The sequence below is a fragment of the Amblyomma americanum genome, chromosome 4, assembly GCF_052857255.1.
Source record: "Amblyomma americanum isolate KBUSLIRL-KWMA chromosome 4, ASM5285725v1, whole genome shotgun sequence".
Taxonomy (NCBI): domain Eukaryota; kingdom Metazoa; phylum Arthropoda; class Arachnida; order Ixodida; family Ixodidae; genus Amblyomma; species Amblyomma americanum.
Window position 1 is genome coordinate 154,559,621 of NC_135500.1, and position 26,954 is coordinate 154,586,574.

General features: G+C 50.0%; 1 protein-coding gene across 36 annotated transcripts in view; it reads right to left on the minus strand.

The window, feature by feature from the left end:
* LOC144128544 (uncharacterized) overlaps positions 1-26,954 on the minus strand; it is an 80,154-nt gene that overhangs the window by 23,065 nt on the left and 30,135 nt on the right. For all 36 annotated transcript variants that reach the window (XM_077662020.1, XM_077662011.1, XM_077662003.1 and 33 more), the window contains 5 exons: positions 19,231-19,771; positions 18,824-19,083; positions 16,357-16,533; positions 4,714-5,238; positions 3,237-3,535 (listed from right to left, as the gene is read on the minus strand). In XM_077662020.1, the coding sequence (XP_077518146.1) occupies positions 3,237-3,535; positions 4,714-5,238; positions 16,357-16,533; positions 18,824-19,083; positions 19,231-19,771 (1,802 nt within the window). The remainder of the gene's footprint in view (positions 1-3,236; positions 3,536-4,713; positions 5,239-16,356; positions 16,534-18,823; positions 19,084-19,230; positions 19,772-26,954) is intronic.

Below are 26,954 nucleotides of genomic sequence, written 5' to 3' on the forward strand. Positions count from 1 at the left end.
CGGATGCATTTTTGCTGCGCGGCTCCGTCGCATCGCTCTTGGTGCTGGCCTTGAGCAGCTGCTATGCCAACGCTCAGAACTGGCATACCCTCCGCGTGCGCAGGCGGCGGCCGATGGTGGCTATCATAAGCAGCTAACTGGCAACCCACACGTGGCAGCTGACTGCGGTTGCTGATAAGCGGCGGCGGTCGGATAACGCAATCACGTTCTACGGGAAGCTCAAGCGTCCAACAAGTTTTCTTTATACTATCAAATGCGTGCTTGGCGCTCAAGGGAGCGTTGATAGTTGATGGAAGGGCCGCTGTTCCAATCGAGGCGGCACCTCCACTCGGAATGGCAGCGGTGCTGGGGAGTGTCGGTAGCCGACGGAAGAGCTGACAACATTCACGCATAGTTTCTCTTTGGCTCTTACGCATATGACTACTGCCGGCCGCGTTTCACAAGTTTTTAATGTAGTGCTTCGTCAGTCGTCATTTGTGCTCCGGGTCCGGCAAGCGACCAGCGCTTGTTCACGGCTACATTCAAGATGGCTGTCATCATTTTTTACGCCAAAGAAACAACCAGCCGCGTGCTGGGCCGCACGTTCGACGCATGCAACGGGTGATACAGGTGTGGCAGCTGCAGTGAGGAAATTTTTCAGCTGTTCCACACGATGTCGTGATGTGGCTGTTTGCGAAGTGTGGGATTTCGCTGAACGATGACGCTAGAATGACGTGCTGTTGGACCGCAGCAGCGATCACGACGGCAGTGCTAGTGAGGACAATGACGCAAGTGTGGACGAGTAATCCAGTGACTAATACATTTTTGTTTTGGAATGTGTTCACGGGTACGCCAAACGTGGCAGCCGATAGCCGCTGGCAATAAACGCCAGCTGCTGGATAATTCTATCGTGGTCAACTATTCAAGTCCAAGCTTAAAAACCTCGGAAGTTTCTTATTTTTCAAAAATGTGATTAGGGGGGGTCGACTTACATTCGAGTCGACTTATAATAGTGTAAATACAGCATAACTATCAAATTCTTTAGATTTATCCATAAACCATATATAACAATCAAATTATCGGCAAAATGAAACTCATACACTAGGATTCTGGTCGCCCAGAAGGTGTTTACCACCAAAATTTGTCTGAATGTTCGATAAAAAATAAAATACTTTGACGCAAATCACGTGAAAACTTTGCAAATGAACCGCTGTGACAAAATCCGTGAGAAGGCGTTGTGTACGGCCTTGAGAACCAAGAGATATCGTCGCAATCGGTGGAAGGAGGAGGGAAGAGCTTGCTTGGCTGCTGCTGCGCGATGCTTTCTCACACAACACAAACATAGTGTGACGTAGTGCAAGTCATGCACACGCGCCTAGCCGGACAGAAGCAGCCCCCATTTCTGTTATCTAACCGCTTGCCTATATAACCGCTCGCCTTCTTCAATAAAGCGTCATTCATGCACCATGCTTCGTCGTGTCCACATGGTGTCAGAAGTGGCCGGTTAGCGATCGCGCAACGCAACCGGGCACCGTAACCGACGGCAGAAGCACGGCAATCCGGGAGGCCCGGGTAATTTCATCGGACCAGAGCCATGACAGACGCCGAGCAGCACCGCGCCCAGCCTGCCGCCCCCGTCACTTCGCTGCTGCCACCACCGAAGGCCCTGGATACAACGGGAGATGTGACGTAGTGCAAGTCATGCACACGCGCCTAGCCGGACAGAAGCAGCCCCCATTTCTGTTATCTAACCGCTTGCCTATATAACAGCTCGCCTTCTTCAATAAAGCGTCATTCATGCACCATGCTTCGTCGTGTCCACACATAGTTTCCGCTGTTTCCACCCGTTTGTGCTTTCATGAACTGGGTAAAAATGGCGGCGACAAAGCGCAAGGCGATATCTCTAAACCTCCCCTTCTTCTGGAGCTGAGAATTCACTTTTTTTTTAAGCGTTACTTTTTCTTACCTTGTTCCCCCGTTTAGCAATGTACGCAGCGCGGACCTTGACAGTGCGCCAAGATGCTGCACAAAATAACATCAGGGCGTGTTTATCTTTTGATTGGAGCCCCAGCGGGGGAAGGGGGGGGGGGTGAACTTGGCAGAATGCCAAGACGCTGTGCGCCCTTACAGAGGCGCTAGTGGGGGTGGCTGCACGCATGCGGTAATGACCACATGCAGGGGGAAGAATACTAGAATGTGTTTTTTTTTTGCTGGTCCAGATATAATAATCAGATTTTCCGGTTTTCTCGATATCGTTATAAGTAATTACACTGCATCCTTTGACAGAATTCATGACAGTGATCCCACAAGCTGCCATCACACAGTGTGAATCTACTCAGAGGCAGGTGCAAAAAAAAACAGCCCAATTATACTACTGAACTTGACTGACCAAGACTACAATATATTAGCCGTTCTATGTCAAGTCAGTTATCAGGTAACAATTCATAATCACCCACGCATTTTACAGGTAGCTCTTTACAAATACTGCATGACAATACAAAACGATGGCAGGTCATGCATTCAATTAGACTCTGGCATTACGAACACGTTCCTGCTGCTGCTTTGCCGAAGTCAGCCACCACACTGGCATGTTAACAGGTAGAAACAGCAGAAATTTGTTTCTACGTTGAGATACAAAGGTTGCCAGCGTGCCTCTCGAAAAGAAGTGGAAGTTTTTTTTTTATGGGGGTTTAACGTCCATAGAAAGACGTTAAACCAACAGAAAAATCAATTTGGCGACTACCGCAATGTGTGACCAGTGTCAGAAACACACAGTTACGTTTCGAAAACAAAACCTTTCGATTTTGCTCCTTTTGAAATATTGTTCGGAAACATGCATTAGCCTCACAGAAAAGCTGACAGATCATCATAAAAATTCAGATGTCAGAATTTTTGAAGTTGAAAAATTTCCTGGAGCTGCAGCAGCTGTGGTCACTGGCATTGGTGAGATAAATAAGCACGTGCTAGTGATTATGGTTCGCCTATATTACATACAGCAAGTTTGTTTTTTTCTTTTCAGAGAAAATATTCCAGAGAAAGCTGGGGACAATTTTTTTGAGAAATAAGACCGTGTTTGTACAAGAGGTTCGGCCGAAATTTGGGAAAGTTGGCAGGGATGTCTCACTGAACTCGGGCTTGTTACGCAATGGTTTAGCAGTTATTTTCTGCGCCACTCCAGAATACCCATCCTGCCTGCAGCAAAATGCAACAGTTCCAGGTGGAACTCACAACGCATAAACCGTTCCCCGTGCACAGACCTGGTAGAGGCCTGAGGACGACCCCGCTGCCAGGGTGAAAAGGACGGCGCAAGGTCATACAGGTCTCCATTGGGCGAGAAGTACACGGCCGAATCCTGAAAGCGGACAGGAAGCCGAATCTCCCGACGGGTGCGAGTGCTATGAATGGACTCAGTAGGGGAGGCCTGGGTCCCAGATGCGGCTGGCCGCGCTTTGGGCTTGCGAGGGGTCCGCGGAGGCTCTACGGGGTTCCCCTTTGAGCTGGGCTCCTTGGTGGAAGGAGCAGCCTTCTTTGCTGCCTTCGGTACACTGGCTGCATGCTGCAAACCAAGAAGTAATATAACAGCAATTCCCAGAAACATGGGCAGCAAGAGGCAAACACAACGAGTTTTTTTTTTTTTGCTCAACTTGCCGGAATCTGCCAATTTCTTTGTACAAGAACAAAATTTTTTCAAGTATGCTCTAGTTGGATACAACCCAAAAACGAAGCGGCAAATGCCCCTCCAGCCATCCAAGCCATCCAGCCAATGGCATTGGCCAACTGTCGTGATGTCGCAATTAATCGTTAATGCATGGTTAGTCCCCTAGCACTTGCCAGCCCACCATAATGTGACTACGTCACGAGCTGGAGGGCCTCCTTTGAGGAGCATTTGCGGCTTTGTTCCAGAGCTGGATCTGACTACAAGTTAGGATGTGCAAAACTAGCTAACCCTGGCCAAAGTACATGTTTACAACTTTGATCTTTCAATAAGCAGCTACAAGTACGTAAAATATCTTGATCCATGGCTTGCATTAGCACATACTGAAGGTAGTCTGCATGCAAAGCTAAACTAGCAATTAAAAACTGGCATGCGCACATCAGGTGTATTTTATAGCCCAGAAATAAGCAAATGGCCACATTGAAACCACAGAGCCCTTTCAAGCTGAAGCCAGCAGTCGGTCACTCACGGATGTTATCAGCAACCGATGTTCTACCTACCACACCTGCAGCATCCCGCATTTCTTCCCATTGTTTAATCTATACTAATGTGTGGCCCTTCATCAGGTGCTTACAAACCCCAACAGCTTTACCTACCCTTGCACACCATGTGGCACAACATGAGAAACATGTAGGTGTCTGCAAAAACACAACCAAGAAAGAATGACACAAAACTCAATGTATAAGCAGCAACAGCTTGTAATGCTATTGCATTGGCAGCACATAATGTAATTAGGTGTCTCGTGAAATTTTTCTCGGCAGTCTCGTGAAAAACACCTAACTGCACGGTTCTACTGTGGTCTGTGAGCTGTTCAGTTCCAAAAATGCCCCCCATCCTCGCCCACACGCCCACCCATGCACACATGCATGCAATGTGAATTCACTTCTCTAGCCTTGTCTTCTCTTTTGTCTGGACAATTTCATCTGTTTCTCTCCCATTGCTTAAGAGTGCACTCAAGTACTTGCCAAACACCATGCTATACTCAAACAGTGAAAGCACATGAGAAAACGGACACTCACCGACTGTGCTGCCTTCTCCTGCTTAGCAGCAGATTCCGCCTCTCGCTTCCCACCGGAGCGCTCCGGCTTTTTACCTGGGCTGCCACCATGCGTGGTGGCAAGAGCCAGTGCAGCTGCCACAGCGTCTTCTTGGTCCAGCTGAGGGCAGATAAAGCAGGGCTCTGTAGGTAGTGCAACAGTAAGCGGCCGACTGCACTGGGTGCTCGCAAGGAGGGCAGACAGTAGTCGCTTCTGTTCGTTGTTGAGGTCAGTATTGGTCACCAGTGGGTAATCACTGGCACCTGCAGTGACACCGTAGGCTAGCGCCTCTTTCTCTGAGGCCGAAGGTGTGGCCGCTTTCTTTGAGGCCACCGCAACACTGGGCTTGGAAACTTGCTCTGTGGTATCCTTCTTCGGCGTGGAGTTGGTGGAAGCGCCTTTGATTTCCGATGACTCCGCAGCCCCGTGGCTGCCACGCAGCCTGCGGCTTGTCATTGCCAGAAAAGGTGCATCCTCCTCGGGCTCTACCTTCACACGCTTCGCAGGCTGCAGTGGTAAAGGTGCATAAGTGCATCAGTACGTTTGGCTAAGTGAATCCACCCTTCAAACATGAACAAGAGTGTGCACAAAACAAGGTGAAATGTGCAGTGCCTATAAGAGTCAGTTTTAGAATAGCGAATGCACACTTACGTATGCTAAATGCAAAAGTTTGCATCAGTTTTATCAATGAACTGACAATAATTTTAGGCCTAGTAGCGGCAGAATCGCCACTAAAAAGAAAAGGCAAATTTATCAACCATACATGTCATTATAGATGAAATGAGAGGAAATGAAAGCCTGATGTCACATTTTTGGCCAGTGAACACATTGAAAAATGCAGTAACAACTAATTCACTCCGAAGCGAGGGGTCCTGCTTTGAAGTGCACCGCCTTGTTGAAAATGTTATTTTAGTGTACACAAGAGCCGCACATTCTGAGCTAAGGAAATAGCATACAGTAATCCCTCGTCATAATGAAATTACGTTACTCGAAATATCATTTTATTCGAAATTTCTTCCGGTCCCTACCCAAACGGATGCATTTTAAGCCGCATTACTAGAAACGCATGAAGGGCTTGACCCGCTTGGGGCGAAGTGGCGAGCGGAGGCATCCGCCGCCGCCGAGCGGGCGACCCTTTGCGCATGCAGTGTCAAATTACCTAACACCGCCACCAAATTAGTATCATGCAGGCATAGAATAGGCCACAGAAGCACCAAACCTACGACCGATGACCTGCCTAGTAAAGAGTACCAAGTGAGCGCCGAGTGCCCCCAGCGGTTTACAGCAGAGCGAACGGAAGCTGTCAAATTCCGCAGTGCAGCGCGCTCCAATGGGTTGCAGCCATATCGCTGGTGTCCCCCATGATAGAATCCACATGAAAATAGTTTTCCTGACGCTTTGCGATGCCAGAAAGCCGCGGTATCTTGGATGCCGAAAAGTGGCCACAAGACCGCGGGCAGGCTTGTGCCGTAGCATTCTGTGAGGTGTGCAAGATGAGCAAACTTTTATCGCTCTAAAGAGCAGTTCTGGTGCTGAAACGTGCCAAAAAGCACAAAAGAAGTGTCCCTCCGATTATGAGCCCTTTCACACTTGCGAGTCGCGAGCGAGATGAGCTTTCGGCAACGACGCCGACCGCGGACGAGCCGTGCAACGAACTGAGCTACTCCCTAGCTGCCATGGTCATAGTTAAGCCTAATTGTTTCACATCAGCTAACGCAGACAAAAACTCTCGAAAGCGCGCGAACAATGTCACTCCCGGGAGTTTTCGCTTTAAACGAGAAGTCGACCCATAGGCTGCACTTGCAAGTGTGAAGAGCGGTGCTGTCGAGCTACTGCCTTGATGCAAGCGACTGCTGGTCGCATGCCCTTTGCCATGTTCGACACGAGGAGCTATGTTAACAAATCGGGAAGACGACTTTGGGGGAAGGCGGTGTAGAAATATGCTCGCCGCTCGCCATAATCGGGCTGCATCGCAATAAAACACCGCCCCTAGCTTCGTTGCACTTTTGACGGTGCAAATCGACCGATAACTTGCCAAAAACATGAAAAATCCGAGCGTCGCCAGCAGCGAGCAAGGCTGTCAACATGGCGGGTCAACGCAACCACGGTGATTCCCCAGTGATTTTCTCGAGCCGGTCATGCTCGATTCGGGCCAACTAGACAAACGGTCTAATTGCGTAGTAGCTTCAAAGAATTTTGTTCCTAATCATTTGTCAACGGCACGGACGCAACGATGCGTGAACACCAACACTCTAACCGTTGAATTAGCACATATGTCGTCGTCAACTGTGTGCCGAAAAACTCGTTTTACAAACATCACAGCTGCACACCCCGGGAAAAAATTGCCCAGTAATCATGCAAAGACCCTACTGCAAAACCATTCAGTTTTCACGATTGCGCTGCGTGCCCACAATGAGTGGCTAATAGTTTTTTGAGCACAACGAACACAACCTCAGACTCATGCCACGGCATTTGCGGTGCTTTCCAGCACGATACTCTTGTAGTCTTCTGTGACCCCCCATAAAAGCGGCCACTGCCTACGCGATTCGAAATACCCCGAAGGTTGAATGCATGGGCGGCAACCGCGGCCTCGTGCAATGCTTGGTCAGATTAGAGCAGGGGTTGCACGCACCCGGTAAGAACTTGAAAAAGCCAAAGCTCACTGCCTTTTTTGCACCTAAATAAAGTTTTGCTTCTCTGAATACACTGTACTTTGACATGCATGCAGTTGCAGCGCAATTAAAGCTCGATTGCTTTAGATTTCTTGGGTGGTCGCTTATATCGAATTACCGCTAATAACGAATTTTTTTGCCGTCCCGCTGAGCATACGCTAAGTCTCGATTTGCAATACTGTTTGGCGAATGCACACTAAGAAGCACATTATTTTTTAGTCTGCACTTCACCTTTAGTTAAATCTGCTTAAACTATACAGTAGACTAATTAATTCCAACTTCAAGGAACCAGAGATTTTGTATGAATTATCAGTAATTTTGAATTATCAAAAGTGGACCTTAATATGATCGAAGACTGAAAGCAATTTGTTGTATCGATATCTATGCATACAAAATAGTATTTTGGATCTATTTCTCTATTCTATGCAAATGCAGCTAAATGCTTTAGCCCAACATAAAATACGGGCGAAAGGCAGTGATAAGTTTGTTTACTCAAGTGTGGTTGAAAAAGTTATCAATAATGCGCTGGTTTCACACTAGAGTAAAAACCTCAAGGGATGAAAAAAAGGTCCGAATCATCCAAAGGTCAGAAAGTCGAGTTCGAGAATTCGAAAGTCGAAGTCGAAAAAAATTTCCTGAAACTGTTTTGCACTATAGCAGTTGACGAAAAAATAGGCAGTGGTCGTCTGCTTTTTAGTGAAAACTGCATGGCGATTACGGTTTTTTGCTATTCCGTCATTTTTTAGCACATGCCCTCTGTCAGGAACACCAAAGCAGACCTGCTCCAAAACAGTAAATCCTTCCACGGCCTCCTTCACAGATGCAATGCAATAGCGGTGGAGCCTCCTCACACGTGGCAATGTCCATGTAAGGAGGCTTCACCACACAACGAGCAGCTTGTAATGCGCGTGCATTACCAACGCACAGGACCATGCGGACAGACGCGAGGGGAACGCACATGGAAGAACAGTATCCAGCAGATTTTTCGGACTCCAATAATTGAGACTTGTGCGATATACTGGACTCCACTGAAGAACCATCATGCACCTTATATAGGAAAGTGCATGTTTTCACGACCGATATTTTCGACTCTGTATAGTCCAAAAGATCAATTTTTTGGACTAGAATGGACACCAGCAATACTGTGGAGATTGTTTTTCAAATTAAAGTGTTTTTTTTTTCAGCCTAATATAGACGCAAGTGGGCATCGCTACCACAACCAACTCATCTACCGCTGTAAAAGGCACCATCTTAGATTTAAACAGTCAATCAGATGGGCTGGCTTGGAGAGGCTTGGCTATTTGTTAGGAATGTACGAATATTGTATAATTTCGAATATTCAGTCTAACAGTAGAATGTTCGTTTATAGATTCGATCCAAATGTATGTTATTCGAAATCTCTAAGTATTTGTTCCGAGCAAATAACACTTCTGGAACTCTTGCTGCGTGTGGTTCCGGTTCAGCGTACTTCCTCCAGGATAGTTCCACTGAACATGCACGCGCAACCAAGGCCCGGATCTGTGCAACGTGCCTGCGTGTATGCCGGAGCCGGTCTGCACAAGCTCGCAGCAACAGACGCAAGCAGGCGGAAGAGCGGTGCCCAGATCTGTACCTTCCAGGAGTCTGCAGGTGCGCTACCCGTGGAGATTTAGCGTAGAGAGAATTAGCATACAGCGATCCGCTTCCGCATGCCACCAGTGTGCACGTGTTGGTTGGTCCAGATGGGGCAGGTGTGCGAGCGCTCGGAGTCTTGTGGCGTTCTCTGGGCGATCTGTGCATGTGCTTTGGCTCCCCGCGGAAGCGGACTGCGCTGCATTAAGTCTTTCTAATCGGAGGACGCACAGCTCCCTTGGCTTCTGCGTAACAAGTCTGAGCTGACTGCAGCTGCCGCAGCTGCTGTATTCCGCAGTAACTCACTGAAGGAGCTGTCACACTAGCCCAACAAGATGCCGATTCGGTCTGCCAACACGGTGTCGTCGTGATGTCTGCGTCTATGTCACACTGCGCCGACTTGAAGCGTCAGCGTCATGTTGTTCGCAAGACGGCTGTCAGCCGATGGTCTGCCGGCTCTCATGTCACACTAGCAAGACAACATGCGAAACCTCCCGTTCTCACTCTCCTCCTTTTGTCACTACCGTTCCTTTCCTTTCTCAATTTATTTTATTACTACTTTCTGCTGTGTGAAATTCATGAGCTGGGAAGCTATATTTTTAATTCTTGACAATAAATACCGCCGTACTAAAACAGACTCTTTGCCAGTCGAGAATATGAACCTACATCAAGCACCACCTTGTACTGGGCGAACTGATTGCTGGGTCAGAAAGGCATGGCTTGAAAAATAAAAGCAGTCATGCACAGCCGGCAGGAAGGGGGAGGTTTTTAAAGACTAAATGTTTTTAAAAAAGTGAAAAAAAAAAATTTTCCGAATACGTGGAGTTGAACCAGGGACTCCTACAATGACAGCGTACCACTATACACATCACACCACGAAGGACAGGCTCGCCAAGGAGGCTTGAGAAGTATCAACGAAGTATGAATACAGTATTGAGCGTATTTCTTTTCTTGAAGTGTGAAATTCACAATGGCAGTAAGCGTTTTCCACTAACCGCAGACTGAAACTTCTGTTAAGCAGGCTGGAAGTATACTTCTGATCTTTTGAATATTGCCGTGCAGCGCAGCAACTGGTAAAAAAGGCGTCAGCTTTCCCAGGGCAGGCTGCAGACAAGCTTGCTGGTTCTGCTTTCTTCGCAAACACAATTCTTGATACACACTGAGTTATCCCATAAGCGTTCCTTGCACGGTACGTCATGTAGCCTCGAAACTGGCCAGTGAAGCAGCTTTCTCCTGCTTTCCTCCTGCGAGAGGCCGCACTGAGACCGCGCTTGCCTGGAGCCATTTCGAGGTGGATTAGGCAGTGACACGGGGCACGCATGTGCCCGCCTCACTGCACATTGAGTAGCAGTCACATGCGTCTCGAAATCGGTGCTTTAGACAACGTGCCAGAAATGAGGTTGCTCCAATTCTTCAAGGAAGTAGCAGTCACGAGCGCCTTGAAATCAATGCTTTAGACGACGTGCCAGAAATGCATTTGCTCAGATTCTTCGAGGAAGTTTGGCGTCGCACGGTACAAACAAACCGGCGGAGTGTCGTGCTGTTCAGTCTCCGCATCCTAGCCAGCGACAGACTTCTTGCAATAACGACGTGCTGCCCACCTTCCTGTCGGGCAACAGCGGATCATTGCGTGCTGCTTGCTCGGTGTCGCTAGGCCTAAGGTGCTCCGCAATGGAGCTTCAGTAAAAGCGCTTTGGAACTAGCCAGCGCTTTTCATAAAATGTTTAATGTTTTCACTGGTTTTCATCGACACGGTTGATTCACATTGAAATGAATGCTTCCGTTATGCCTTCGTTAGCGAAGCAAGTGAAAAGCTGAAAGCAGCCTTGCACCACAGACCGTGGTTCGCAAACATGAAGTCCAAGTCGTCGGCAAAACAATGACAAGCAGTCGTGCGCTGCATCACATCTTTAGCGCACGCATTTGCATTCAGATTCTGCAGAGAATGTCAGCTGCGCTATTGGAAGATAAAACCGTCTTCCGCAGCCGTTTTTGGTGAACCCTAACGAGATACAGCTCAGACCATTTATAATGTAACCGCTCATAATGCGAGACCGGATTATATGTGGCTTTTTGTGACAACCGCTTCGCTTCCCATAAGAGTTCAATGTACAGGCGTACCGCTTAATATGTGGCAGCGCGTAACCGGAGACAGAGTATAGTGCAGTTTCTGGAAAGCCTGGCGGCCCGCGTACCGGCGGGCGCGAGGAGCGTGCTTTCCAGGTTGCACAAGAAGGGGGCAACAGGCGAGGCGGGGGAGCGTTGTCAGAGTGGTTCAAGGCAAGGCAGAAGGCGGGAGATCTAAAAAAAAGTAGCAAAGCAGGCGTTTTTGCTCTCCTTCTCCGATGCGCCTCCATTGGGCACACCGATTGGACAAAACTTGAAAGCATGTGATGGCACGGCCTCACTGGAGCATGCTAGAGAGGCGGCGGCGGCGAGCGCATGGCATAACGTTGCAAGCACTGCTCGTACCACGTGCGCGTGTGGCAGCATCTTGTCAAACCTGAGCCCATGAGCACAATATGTGTCGTCGCGTGCAGCAAAAAGTTGACAATGTAGGCAAGTCGGCTGACAATGTGAGCAAGTCTACTAGCCTCAGCTGTCTTCAGTTCCGATGGCGTCTGCTACTCCAAAAGACAGGAAACGGCAAGCTCTCGAAACCAAGCAGAGCATTGTGAGGGACGTCGAAAGCGGTTTGAAAAAAATTGGCGGTGGTTTAGCTCTGGTTAAACCTGGAGTGACGCGATAGCTACAGCTAGCCAAGTGGAACTTGGTCACGTGACCAACCACGATCAGCCATGGCGCCGCCAACTGCTCCGCACCACGTGACCAGCCACGCTGAAGGCTCGAAATGCAAACCGTAATGTAGCTATCGCTACAAAAGGCTATGGTGGCAAAAAAGTAGTGTCGCCGATGCTACTGTGTCCGCCATTTGGAAGATCAGCAACAAGTTGCGACAACAGCTGCAGGAGGACTCTGTGTTGCTTGCAAGGAAGCGGATTCGTGCGCCAAAGTATGAAGATATCGCCGCTTTTTTTGAACGGTTTGGCGATGTCCGGGCCCAGAGCATTCCTGTAAGTGGCTAAAAGTTGCAAGCCAAGGCCAGGTGCTTTGCAAACATTGTGGGGCATGATGGTTTCAACCCATTGAACGGTTGAATTTAGCGTTACAAGGACTGGCATGAGATAAGCTTGTCGTCATCGTCGCCAACGCCGACGGTGTTGCGCATGAAGTAGAAGCCATAGATGAAGACAGCGTGGAAGCGGTGCACAGTCGCGATGAGCCTCTATCCGAGGATGAGCCTGACGAAGTGAGTGAAAGTGCAGAAGTTTCGTGCAAAGACGTGCTCGACTGTTGCAACGAACTGCACCTCTACTGCACTCAGAGAAACAGCGAGCAAGCGCTCAAGTGCTTCACTGTTTTTGAAGACGGTCATTAGCAACGCAGTTCAATCGCAGTGCCAGACCAAAATAACGTAGTTCTTTCATTCACTACCACACTTCGACAAAAGTATCAAATACACTGCTTTTTTGCCTGTGATTGAAGTGTTGTGCGTCTGATGCACTATCAGGTGCACTTTGCAAGGTAGGCTGGCCATTCTGGAAATGCAAATGCATGGAAAAGCTACTTTTTGGTTACAGTGCTGTACCGCTTATAATTCGGATTTTCCAGACTCCCGCGGTATGCGTTATAAGCGGTCTGTGCTGTATACGGGCATACAGTCGAACACGGATATATCGAACCCACATATATCGAATTATTGTCTGTATCGAACTCGTCAATTATCCCCTTGAAAATTCTGTGTAAAAGTATAGAAATTCGTACGTTTATATCGAACGATATTTTTATCCGCCATTGGATATATAGAACGCCGCGCGATCTCAGCACTCGCTGCACCCGCGAGCTCCGCGACTCCCTTCAAAGGCTCGGAAAATGTGAGAGCGAGGGGGAGGGAGGCTCGGACTGTACTCCCGCTGTGCACGCTCTCCGACTTGCGGAACAGCTTTTTTTTTTTCTCTCTCCCAATGTCTCTCATCCTGCCCCCCGCGTAACCATAGTGATCGGCTCGGAAAAGGTAGCCAGGAACGAAGGCGCCGGCGGCCTCCTCCTTTTGCCTTTTTTTTCTTGTTGCTTTTTCACGAGTTTTGCTCAGCCAACCACAGCTCGTGCCTTTCGTACGTCGCTGTCGCCTTCGCTGTCGCCATTGCGAGCGCTTTGTTGGCGAAGGCTGCGCACGTGAATTCTTGTGTTTTGTGCGCGTTCTTGTGTTTCGTGTTCATTATTGTTTTGCGTGCGTCTCACGACACGTGTGACTGGATCGTGGTGAGCTGACGCGGAAGCAATGGCCGCAGCAAGCACAAGCAGCGTCAAGAAGCGCAAGAACCTGGACTTTGCGACAAAGCTGAAAGCCATTCAGCGTGTTGAGGCAGGCGAGAAAAGTGCGACGGTGGCAGACGACTTCGGGATTCCTCGGAGCACTCTAAGCACTTTGTTAAAAAACAAGGCGGACATAAAGTCGAAAGCGGCGGAGCAACGAACGTCGGGAGCTTGTCGTGTGCGCGCTCCTGCCCACGAGAAAGTTGAAAAGGCTCTCTATGCGTGGTTTTTAGAGGTGCGGGCTAAGAACACTCCGGTGGATGGCCCAATGCTAATGGCTAAAGCCAAATGGTTTGCCGCTGCACTCGGCGATGACAACTTCGCCGACAACACAGGGTGGCTGCAGAGGTTTAAGAACCGCCATAAGATAGTTGGCAAAACCATTTCTGGGGAAAGCGGAGCCGTCATCAGCCAGGATATCCAGCAGTGGATTTCGAAGGAATGGCCGAAAATTTGCGCGAAGTTTTCACCCGCGCAAATCTTCAACGCCGACGAGACCGGGTTGTTTTGGCAGATGCTGCCCAGCAAGACGCTCGACGTCCGGGGCAGCACGTGTCACGGGGGCAAGATGAGCAAAGTCCGCGTGAGCGTTCTGCTCGCTGCTAACATGGATGGCTCTCAAAAGCTCCAGCCCTTTGTGATCGGCAAAGCAAGGGCACCGCGCTGCTTCAAAAACTGTAAGCAGCTCCCCGTTCGCTACGCCTTCAATAAGAAGGCGTGGATGACGCGTCAGCTGTTTACAGAATGGCTTCAAGCGTGGGACGCTGAACTGGGCAAGTCGGGGCGTCACGCTTGCCTTCTCGTCGATAATTGCTCGGCCCATCACACCACCTGTGAGCTCGAAAACATCGCGCTCAAGTTTCTGCCGGCGAACACGACAGCGAAGTTGCAGCCGCTCGACCAGGGCATCATTAAGTCGTTCAAAGTCGGCTACAGGAGGCGACTCATTGATAGGCTTTTGGTGAACCTCCGCATGGGCACCGAGCTTAAGGTTGACCTGCTGGGGGCCATTCAAATGATGACGGGCGCCTGGAGAGACGTGAAGCAGGATACCGTGGCCAACTGCTTCCGGAAGGCAGGCCTCGTGACGGCCAAACTTCCCGAAACCTGCGAAGACGGCGACGGCGACAACGAGCGCATGGACGACGCGTTTCGCGAGTTGTTGTCCCTTTTCCCGGCTGCCGTTCCAGCCGAAGTGTCTGCTGACGATTTTGTGAACGTTGACAGCAATGTTCAGGCTGTTGCGAGCCTCGTCGACGAGGACATTGTAGCTGCAGTCGCAGGGACCCAGGCCGACAGCTCGAGTGGTGACGAAGATCGTCCGGACGAGGGGGCGGCTACAAGCTCGTACTCCACCGCTGAAGTGGCGGCCGCGTTCAGCTTGATTCGCCGTTGTTGCGGCGACATGGAAGGAACCGGGCTTTCGCACCTGAACAGCCTCGATAAGATCGAGGTTGGAGTCTTTAATTTCATTTGCAAGGCGAAGAAGCAGACCAACATAAGCGATTTTTTTTCACGCAAATAAAGCATTACGTTGCGTCGTGTGTGCGGAAATAGTTGTCATTCTTGAATGCTCCGATCGGTAGGTCATCGTCCGCCACAGGTAAAGTCTCTGGGCCTGTATTTTTTTATATCGAATTTTTAGTATATCGAATTAATTCGCGATCTCCTTCGAGTTCGATATATCCGTGTTCGACTGTATATGAATGTGGAAAAAAAAAATGGCCGCTTATTTGAAACAATTTCGTTGAAGCAAAACATCGCTCCAAAAATTGTTAGTTGTGGGGGGAAGTAATTGCACTGCCTTGTATGATTTGCTGGCGGCGAATCAGAAATACTTCAGCGAGCCGGAAATTTCACTGTCACGGAGTTCGTTGCAGCGGGGTTTGACTGTATTCGCATCGAATTCACTTCAAACCAAAAACCACTATTCGCACATGCCTACTAATTGTTCACTGCTGCCACTTGGTGATATTCGCCCGCTCTTCTTGGCCATCGAGACGGCCTCCAAAGAGCGCGCGATCATGTTGAAACATAGACAGCTGCAGCGTCTGCCGCGGCTTGGACGACGCCACCCACAGTGCAGGGCAGTTGGGAACTGTGGGGCATGCATTCGGAGCCGCTCGCTTCCGCACACAGCTTCCGATGGGTTACCTCTCTCGACCCTCGCAAGCGTCATTGCCCATGGAAAAGAATGCTTGCGGCGTGTGCATTTGTTCGTGGCATAGCCTGCGGCCACATCGCAGTCTGGTATCGTGGCATGAAGTGGTGCGAACATGACGAAAGTATGACTGCGGCTCAGGTTGTCTAATATCGCTTGCAAATGGAACATGGGGAGCACTGAAGTTCGAGATTTTTAAAGCCAGTTTTTCACAGAAAGACTGGTTAGCAACTGTAAATAGAGTATATATGCTTCGAGCAACTTCAACTGAGTGATGCTTGATCTGGTTCCAAGGAAATTAGCCATATCAAGATCAGTCACTCAACAGCACAGCTGAAGATGCTTAAGTGATCAGGAGCATATTTATGGGTGGATCATGGAGACAGTAGTGGAGGGGGTGCAGTCCCATATGAGCCATGTATTTATTGGAATTTTCTCAAAAAATGGGCTTCAGCAAGGTTTTCCTAAGCAAAATTTCCTGTTTGGGTTGAAGAGAGAGGGGGGAACCCCTGTCCATGTTAAAGTTGCACCTCCCCTTTCAAATAAGTATGCTCATGCCCACCTGCATGCACTTTTTACTGGCAGATATAAGTGGGCTCGACTGTAGCTTGTAAAATGCAGATGCCTTGGTTCTACAAAAGCATGACATAGCTAAGCTTTGTATCCTTCAGGTGATACCACCATGTTGTGGCTTCACTGCATTCATGATAGCTTCTCAAAAGCAAAGTTAGCTCCACACCAACCCTGTCCGAACACGACTGTTCCACCACTGCGCTTGCGCTCTTTCTCATACGCAGATCCTACCTTCTGCGGGGAGTCCACCTGTGGGGGTGGTGGTGATGGTGGCGGTGGTGTGGCTGGAGCAGAGGACTTGGATGGAGAAGGCACCACTAGTACCTCCCCTGCCTTGTCAGAGGCTGCAGTACTCTGGCGACGGCGCCTCGCAGCAAGGGATGGTCCAGCTGGCGGTGTGCCTCGATCCTGTGCAGCCAGAAGAGGCATACGATTAGCACGGATCTAGAACAGTGTGCTGTTCTTACCAGAAGCAACAGAGGAAAAGCAGTGGCTTTAACAATAGCACTGCCAAAGAGGCGCGACAACACACCACCAAAAAGAAAACTTTTTCTTTTTAATAATAATAATGTTTATTAACCCCGAGTACAGTACACAGGGTTTTGTTTTCTTGCTTTTCCTCTTTCTCTAAATTGGATCAATCTTGCAACTAAGTTAAAAAAAAATGGCAGGGTTAGCAAACTCGTCTATGCTGTCTCATGTTCGATTTAAGAGACGTTCTTTGTTTGCAGAATAAAGCAAGGGCAGATTATTATTTACGACCCATTGTTAGAGGGAGAGGGGCATCAATTTGTGCCATGCATTTCTTAACCGTTCTTCACTAGAAAACTAGGAGCCAATGCGGTTTTCCAAAACAAATTTCTTGCGGTGCGGTGCAGTGCAGTGCGGTGCGGTGGTGCATGCATGCGTGCACGCATGTAGATCCATTCAATTCTCCTGCACTCGCTGCACCAGTTCTGTAAAGTTCTGAGGCGGTGCCACTTAGGTGCCTCGAGTGTGCAGTGCCAGTTCCGGCAGTTCAAGTGCAGGCCTGGCCGTCTGCTAGCCTTGGTGTTGCCCACCTCAACGGCCGCCAACATCCTGGACCGCATGAAAAATTTTTGAACACAACATCGCAGCGAGTGTTGCCATGGATCTGAGTCAATTGATGAATGTGCACCTCACAGCAGCTGTGTGTTCTTTTACTCAACACAACAGAGGTAAATAGCGGTGTGTCCGCCACGATCGTGACAGCCAGCAGGCGGGAACTTTTGCCACTGTGTTCGTGCGCCTGCCCACGAGTAATAGTTTGCAGCACACGGGGACACCAGCACAGGTGTTTGCCACCGTGCGCGTGGGATGGCTGGACATGCACAAGCCATTGTCACACAGACCATCATCTGCTTCCGTGGCGGCTGCAGCTGCACGATTTCGGCACAGACCACTGAGGAGGTACACAGTTTTCCTGAACTTTTCCTGGACTAGGCCTTCACAACATCTGCACTCTTTTTAAACAAAAGGTGTCGTGCAGACAGCGCTTACTTGACCCGCTGAAACGAATGGCGAAGTGCAGCACCGTGAGAACTAGTTCACGTAGTGCAGGCGAATCGAACAGACCGTAAGTGTTTGCTTTTTTTTTTTTTGGCTCCGAGTGTCCTGCAAGTGTCCAGTTGGCTAGCCATGTGGCAAAAGCTTTGAAATCATACTAGCACATTTTTTCCCCCTTTTCTCTCATATGTTCCTCCTCCTGCAATGTGGCAGTTGCCAAATCCACAGACAGGTGCAACACGTTTTTCTGTCTGCCCCATACGACATGCATGTGGCAGTGGTGTCTGGCCATGTCTGATATTTACCCCACAAAAACATGTTACAATGCCATGTTCGAGCCAGAAATCACTGTGCTCATAATCCTTATTGGGGGCACTTCTTGTAAGGCTAACAAGGGGGAGGTCAGATAAGGGAGATTCACATGACTTGGCGGAACCCCTTCTCCTGCTGGTGTTTGGTCCACGCTACATGCTCTGTGCAGACACAGTTGGGCTCCGTTAATTTCTCTGCTCCATCCCTCTGTTCACCAGCAGCGGCTTTGATGCGTAGCAGGCTAGACCTAGCAACGCCTAGCGAGCAGTGTGCTGCCAGCATGTCTGCTGGTGGCATGTCGCTGCAAGAAGCACGTCATTAATGTAGGTGCAATGTATTCTAACTACTAGGTTACAGATAAGCTTATTAATAGCCATTTTTTATACATCGAACGATCAATATATTGAACTCTTTTTTGCAATCGCGTTATCCGGGTGTGACTGTACCACATTAAGGGGAGTCTATTGTAGAAGATGCTGTGATGGCATCAATGGCAAAACCATGTGAAGCTGCCGATGCTTGCAGGCATGTGCAGTCTTTCATCCTCATCTGCTGCCCAGTAAGCCTTTGTTCATCAGTATAAAACATGAGCAACCCAACTTTAAAAATTTTCAGAGAGGTCTATTGACGTCTGATCTGGCTGCCCTCTTGCACTACAATGTCAGCTTCTAACCAGTTGTTCATACACCATGCTCTGTGCACGCAGGATACATATCCCAAAGGTCCCCCCCCACCTCTACTGGCATCATGAGCTCACCACCGGATACCATACTTTGCTTACAAATGATTCCTGCGACACTGTGCTCAGCGTGCAAATGTAACGGTGCGCATCACTGTCAGCCACCCAGGGAAAACTGACCTGAGGCCGGCCATAGCGACGCGATGGACGCGCCGTCATCTGCCGAGCTGGGCCCACCTGCCGAGGCGCATTCTTGTTCACCACCACTACGGGAGGGCTGCTCAGAGACAGCACGCCCTGGCCGTCAGGGGGTGGCAAAATGTTTGGGTTGAGCTGCGCCAGTTGGCCCACCCGAAGCTCAGCCCGGTGCTCCAGGAACTCATCTAGGGAGGAGCTCAGGAAGGCACCACGGATACCCTTGGACAGGGAGGCCTCGGCAGCTGCACAAATGAGACCACAATAGTAATCCAAGTAGAGTGTCAACAAGGAGACAAGTTGGTTAAGGGGGCAAAGGTGCCACAAATGTTAAGAAGCATGAGTGCAGAAAGAAAGGGCATACAAGAAATGCGCAGCACAATCCCACTAACCTGGCAAGTTTTCCCGCTTTTTCACAGCCAACTGTGGTGCTGCTGCCTGGCCCGCAGCTGCCATCGATGCAGCTGCCCGCCGAGTCATCAAAGCAGGTGGCTCTGCTGTTTCTTCTTCATCTGGGCACCAGGCCTTCTCATTCATCTGGTCCATGACCCAGCGTGTTGTCTGATCGGCCGTCTGATCAGAACCGAATGCCTTGCGGCGCCACCCCTTTATCTTCGTGATGTCTGTTGTCTTGCGTGGAAGAACAACCAACGACTGCCGCTCCTCTGCCCAGTCGGATTCACGCCACTCGTCGTCCGCCGCAACCGATCGTGCCACGGACGAAGGTGCTGACCCGTCCGGCGACTGGGGCTCACGGTACTGCTCTTCTCTAAGTTGGTCCATAGAGTGAGCAAACTCGTTGAGGTCCTCCTCAGTTGAGAAACTAAAGAATGCTACACCGTCAATGCTGTCCACATCCACAGCGTGTGGGAATTGGCTCAAGACCAGCTGTGCCTGCTTCGACAGCGTCTCCACAGTCTCCTCTACAGGCCCCTGCAGAAAAGCATAATCTGGCCTATCTCATCTGCTGCCTGAATGGCAGTGCTCCCCCAGTGATTTGGCTTTACGGGATTTAACATCCCAAAGCGACTCAGGCTATGAGGGACGCCGTAGTAGAGGGCTCTGGAAAATTTCGACCAACTGGGCTTCTTTAACATGCACCGACATCGCATAGTACACAGACCTCTACTCTAGCATTTAGCATTTCACCTCCATTGAAATGGGTTGGGGGGTTAGTGGTGGCAAGCATAGAGGAGCTTAATCGTCAACTCTTTCCTGTTCGACAAGCCCAGGCCAGCGTCCAATATGGTGCCACCATTCGACCTCTTTTTGAGGTCTATAGTCACTGCTTATTAAAACAGGTCTAATCTTGTCACCAATAATGGCCAATACAAAAACTCCAAATTGAATTACAACCAATATCTGCAATGCAATCGTCTACAAAGCAAGTGAAAAAGCGCGGCACGAAGGAGCTGCCTCACACCTACTGCCGTAGGTTGCACAGACGGTATCCGAGCCGTCGTCAAACCCAAATCTCAAGCCCATGTCTCCACCTGAACGAGCCTTTTTGTAACAGCGTGCCCCTCTAGAAGCCGCCATTCACAACTATGAATTTGGCCTCTGAAAAAAGGATGTGAGAAGGAGTGGTCATTACAAATCCCTCCACAAAGGCCTCTTGCGTTTCGCCGTATGTCGTCAAAAGGGAAAAGGCTGGCCAAGTAGCAAGCGGAGCACGCCGCGTTTATTGGTGGGCTTTGTGCTGCAGACTGACCGTGGGAGCGAGAGCACCAGAGGGCCTCGCTCGAGCTCGAGAGTTTACGATGTCCCGTGGCCGCAGTACCACACACACCAAAGAGAGGCGGCGCGGCACACGGGCTTCCAGAGGGCATCGCCTAACACGCTCGCCTTCTCACGGCAGATTATGCAGTCCACGATACATCATGGGCTCACTTCAGGGATTAGTAGTTAAGAGCAGTGCTGGCTTTTGTCTAGCCACAGCAGGTGTGCGTGACCAGTCTGCAGACACACCTGTTCCATAGCACACAATGTTAGTGCTGCACTTAATCCTTAACTCAAGAACACCTAAGAAAAAGACCGCATGTTATCACTTGAGGCCAGCGTATGCAGGGCCACATGCACATCTGAGTGGGCACAGAAGATGCCAGCACTGCACTTACTGTCCCGCAATCTGTCACAACTTTTGTCGAAAAATTGCATTCCTGGAAGAACATGTACGCAGCGAACTCGTCTGCCACTTTGAATGGAAACCCCTGCTAAAACCAGGGCGAGGAGGTTACGTGAAAAGTCGACTCCCGTCTTATATACCAGTCATTGGCAGAAAAACTACAGAAATCTTGCAACAATGGGCGGCTGAACCCAACAGCGTCCCTCCATCACCATCACCATCAGCAGCAGTGCCACCATTCTGCATTTCTGTAGTTGCAAAGCTACAGGGTCTTACGTTTTTATGTGCCTGAATTTAAAAAATTTGTGCGCAAAATTCTGGCCTAATACAGAGCACACAGCGCTCACAAGCTAGAATATTATTGCCTAAGTTGTTTGAGACCTAAATAAACATCGGTACTTGCCTGTATTTGGTGGAATTGGCAAGAAACTGTTTTCAGCTACGAGTACAGTTCTTGCAGACTCGACCCAAGCAGCCGGTCTCACAGGCTGCGCCATCTGCTGGACGGCGAGGCAAACGACTTCTCGGCTACGTGGATGCGAGAAGCGCTCTCTTCGAAGATGGGGCTCGTCTGCCCGCCAGAATTAATATCACAAAGAACATCACTGCTTCTGCTACTAAATACCGCAGTGAAAATATGGCGCCAACAGCACTGCACTCACTAATAACTGCTAAGTCGTCGCTTGTGAGTTGCATGTTCACCCGGAAGATGGCGCAGCCTGTGAGACCGGCTGCTTGGCTCGCGTCTGCAAAAACTGTACTCGTAGACGAAAGCAGCTTCTCGCCAATTCCACCAAATACAGGAAAGAATCGATGTTTATTTAGATCTCAAACAACTTAGGCAATAATATTCTACCTTGTGAGCGCTGTTTGCTCTCAATTAGGCTCACAATTAGGCGAGTATTTTGCGCACAGGAATTTTTTAAAATCCGGCGCATAAAAACTTAAGTCCCTGTATTTTGGTTAGAGGCTGCTTTTTCACATTTTGTTTCAAAATAAGCGGAAGCCGTCGGCAATTCACCGTCACCTGCAAGAAAAACACAACTGAGTACGCAGAAGCTCACGGCAACCTGGTAGCACAGTGCAAATTTGGAGTATCCAAAAAGAGCATTCAGTATAGGCGGAGGCAGAAGCTGTGTATTACAACTTGCAGTAACAAGAAGAAAACGTCACTTCGTGAGCGAACTACAGCGTATCCAGAATTGGAAGGAAAGGTCGCGCTGCGTGCAAGATCGCTGGCTGTGACTGCCGGAAGCATCCGCGTGAAAGCGGTAGAGATCGCACGTGCCTCTAGACTCACGAGGACGCAGTTCAAGGGCTCGCCATCCTGGGTGCGGTTATTCATGAAGAGGAAGGACTTTGCTCTATGGCGCCGTACTTCTGTGTGCCAGACACGAACACGCGAGTCAATGGGCGCGCGATACTGTTAAAAAATTGACCGGGTGTACATACGAGCAGCATTTAAGTGAAAATAAATATGGTCACTAATGTACAACCTGTCGAGTCGCATTTGTTTCAAGGTAAGGGTGTCTTTCGGCTCTTTTTACGTTGAAAAAGATTTTTTTAATTTTTAGAATTGGTTAGCTAGGGGGGTCGACCTATATTCCGGTCCGACCTATAGTCCAGTTTTTACGGTATGTACATGCGCAGGACATGACTAAAAAAAAGGGAGGACTGAATAAATTATCTCTGTGGGAGGCACTCCAGGCTGGTGATAATTTGTTGTAAAATGCCGGTCATCGCATGAGGGGATGCATAGTCAGGGTTCCACTGTACAAGTTCCAAGCCCCAATGATCATGCTCAACTCTATAAAATCCCAAGTCAGCAATTTAGAAATTGCTACATCCAGTGAAATTTCTCAAATCTCACAAGCTCGCCTGTAACTGCTATGGCAAAAAGTGAAGCTGCAAAGAAGAGATTCGTATAATGACTGCAGGATTTGAAATAATCTGAAATCCACATGTATTCACCTTCTATACAAGACGTAATTAAAAGCACGAGTTCCAGATATAAAAACTTTGTAAAGAGGAAGATGGACCGTGGCAGCAACCGCACCGATAGCGCACAGCGAGAGATTGTTGCGCTGACTGTCGAAGCTCTGACTGCCATTTTTGCTAGCTCTCCTCAGGCTGTTTTTTCTGGGAATCAACCTTGTAAATCACGTCACAACTTGGTGGAACTGCTGGGGTACAGCCTTTGGTCCACGTCCTGGAGCTTCACAGCAGAGCCATCGTGTCAACTATGCTCACTGACGCAAGCCACCCATCTGCCCCTTCACCTACGCCTGTCATTTGCCCTGGTGCTCTTTGACAGCGCGACACAGCCATCTTTAGGCGGTACAATGACCACGATGTGGAGGGTTGGCTTTGCCTCCTAAAAGCGGGTCAGCGGCCACAACTGGTGGGACGATGCCGTGAAGGTGAGCACTGTGGTGCTTAACCTGTCAGATGTGGCCAGCCTATGGTACATCACCTGGTCAACCTCTAAACGTGCATTTTCCCTTCGGGGCCCTGCTGTGTGCAAGCTGTGCACCGAACAGCGCCTGCGAGTGACAGCCCAGCTACTGCAGGGTGAATGGTCACCAGATACATCGAGGATGTAATCAACCTCTCTATGTGGGTGGACTTGCCTATGTCCGAGGCGGACCAGATCAAACTTGTTCTGGAAGGCATCGAAGCAGACGCATTTCAGATGCTTATCACCCGAAGCCCCAGCCCCATTGCTGCTATATTCACCCTGTGCCAGAGCTCCACAAGCAATGCATTTTAACCCAATCACCCTCTGTGCAGCCTGAAATGCTTTCCAGTCTCGCTGTGCCGGCTTCTAACAGCTCGCTGCTTGACCAGATTAAAGACTATGTGTGAGGAGGTGGCTCCACAGAGGTCGCTTCTTCACTGCGTTCAGGGGCCTCCCTCCAACCTGGTTCCGACCCTTTAGACTGTGATTGGTGAGCAAGTCTTTGAAGCCTTACCACCTGGTTACCACGGTCTGCCTCTGCCATTCGCTGCGCTCACTGTCGAAGACAGCTGCAGCATGATACCGGTCGCCAACCCTTTTCTGAGCCCCTGCTTGTTTCTCCATAGCGAATGCCTTGGCCATATTCAGCTCGTCGATGCCTTGCCCATCCCCGACTGTTGCACTGACTCCTTTCTATTCCTACCCATTCTCTGACTCTGCCAGCATCTACCGGTCCAGCCACAGTCGACACCCTTGCTGGTTCCGTCGATGCCAGTATTGCCACACCGCAACATGCCCAGCTTCTTCACTTACTAGGACAGTTTTTGCTCCTCTTTCGATGTTGTACAAAGCCGATTGCCTCACACACCTACCATGACCTATGAGATTGGCACTGGAGCCCACATGCCATTGTGTCAATGCACGTACGCGTATCGGTGGCCGAACAACAGATTACCGATTATTAGGTGGACAACATGCTTCAAAGAGGCATAATTCAACCTTCCAGCAGTCTGTGGGCCTCTCTGATCATCCCAGTGATGAAAAAAAAGACTTGCACAATATGGTTTTGTGTCGATTATCAGTGCCTTAACAAGATCACCCGCAAAAACATTTCTCCGCTGCCCTGAACTGATGATGCGCGCATCACCTTGCACTGTCTGCTTAAAGTGCCTCCCATTTTACGAAATTTTGACCCAACTGTTCCCACCGAAATTTTCACCCATGACAGTGGCCTTGGCCTCAGTGCTGTACTTACACAATGCAAACCCGGATTTGACAAGCATGTCAATGCTTACGCGAGCCGCGCCCTAACAAAACCGGAACCCAACTACTTCATCACCGAGAAAGAATACTTGGCCACCGTTTGGGCAATCGGAAAGTTTTGCCCTTATGTTTACGGCCGCCCTTTTGACATTATCCCGGACCACCATTCCCCATGTTGGCTGTCCTTCTTGAAAGGGGGGGAAATCCGACTGTGCGGCCTGCCCGTGGCCCCCCCTGCCGCCAGATACGGGCCGGTGTAGTTTCGGCTACTAGGCTTTGTTCCGGTGCAACGCCAGTGGTGGGGATGGGTTGTCCGGGGCCCATCCTCTTGGGAGCTGCAGCGACTCCCACGGCTGTGAGGGCCAGCCGAATCGTGAGGTCCGTTGTCTGTGCGGAGGCAGGCCTGGAGGCAGACCAGGTTGGACCCACGAAATCCGGTAGGAAGGAATGTCAAAAGTCAAAAACCTCCGCTCACGGGAACGTGCACGGCTACTAATGCTCGGTTTCTGGCTACGAAGAGGTCAGGTCCGCGCGGTAGCGTGCCGACGCACGGTTTCTGGCTACATAGAGGCCAGGTCCGCACGGGGGTTCCGACAGCCCGAGCTCCTCGGAATCGATGTCCTCGGGGAAGCAGCCTCATTGCGGATCGCTTATGATGGGTGGCATATTGCGGACGCTGAGGCTGACCCGGTCTTGGGGACCACTGGGGACGCCAAGGTAGAGGGTGTGCAGTAGGACCAGTGCGAAAACCGTCGATGTGTGGAGTACCGGTGGAGTAGGCCCGGCTTATCTCACCCTTTGCCCGATTCTTGGTTCGTGGCCCGGGCGCCCGGCCTTGAATACTCCCTCCTCAGTAGGCGTGGAGCAAGCAAGGGGAGGAAATAAGTGCATGGTGGTTGGAAGGTAGCACAGGTGGGTCCCCCAGGATTACCGGGTTATGGTGCCGAGGGCCAAGCGCCGATAGGCTGACGACCTGGGCCTCTGTTGGCCGGACCACACCACACACACTTCCGGAGTCTGAAAAACCGCGAAACACAGTCGACGGCTAGTAACCGGCCGGTCCGATCCAACCCTTAAAATCGTGGAGGAGCAGGTGGCTGCGGACCCCAAGTTAGGATTTTTTTTTTCTTTCTTTCCTGTCTCCGATGGTCGGAGCCAGTGGGTGGTCGTGCATCCCGTGGGGCAGCCGCACCATTGGAAAAGCTCGATGCCCTACCTGTCCTGGCCAGGCGGGCCAGAAATGGAGTCGATGTCAAACGAAGGATCAGAGCAAAATCTCGCTGTCCCCATTCCCATCCCAATTCCCATAACCCTTTCCCAATTCCAATTTCCCATACCCTACATCCCACCCCCTCCGCTACATCCTAGGGGAGATCAGGGGAGTCTCCCCGGGCCCGTTCCCTTGGCGATGGGTCGCTTGTAGCATTTCCCCCCCCTTTCTTTTATTTTTCCACCTACGGGTGGCAAAACGATGGATTGCCTTCGGGCCTTTTCATTTATTTTACGATTGGGTCAAGCCTGTTATACGTCAGTGGTGCAGGCAGGAGCTTATTGGTTTACATTCTTTTTATGGCAGCTCCACCATACTATATATATATGTCCTTCTTGAAAGACCCTACAGGCTGCCTTACTCGCTGGGCTCTATGCCTACAAGAATCACATCCATGTCATCTATCACTATGGCCGAAAAAAACACATAAAGATGCCGACGCTTTGTCCTTCTCTCTGCTGCCACCTGACAGTGTCTGCCACTGGCAAGTCAGTTGCGCTTTGCTGTCTTTTGCAATGGACAACATGGGCACTGAGCAACAACAGGACCCCTGGATAGCTTCTCCTGTAAGCCTTCGCTCCAATTCCTCAACAGCACTAGTGCCTCGTGCCCTACGCCGCCAGGATGCACACTTCGCCATTCGTAATGTCCCCTGGACTGCTGCAACTATGTCTCTAACAGCCAGAAGTGGTTTCTCGTCATTCCTGCTCATTTATGTTCAACATTCTGCACTCTATTTTTCAATAACCTGCAGTCTGCTCATGCCAGTGCCTTTAAAACATACAGAAGACTCTGCCTCTGTCATTACTAGATCGGCACGTTCACCTACATCCGCAAGTACGTCCGTTCGTGCCCCGACTGTCAACATTGCAAGCCCGGTCCTCACCTGTTGGCCTGATGAAGCCTTTCCCATGCCTTTGCCGGCCTTTTGACAGCGCTGGGACTGACCTCTTTGGACAGCTTCCATACACTGCTGCTGGCAACCACTGGGTTATAGCAG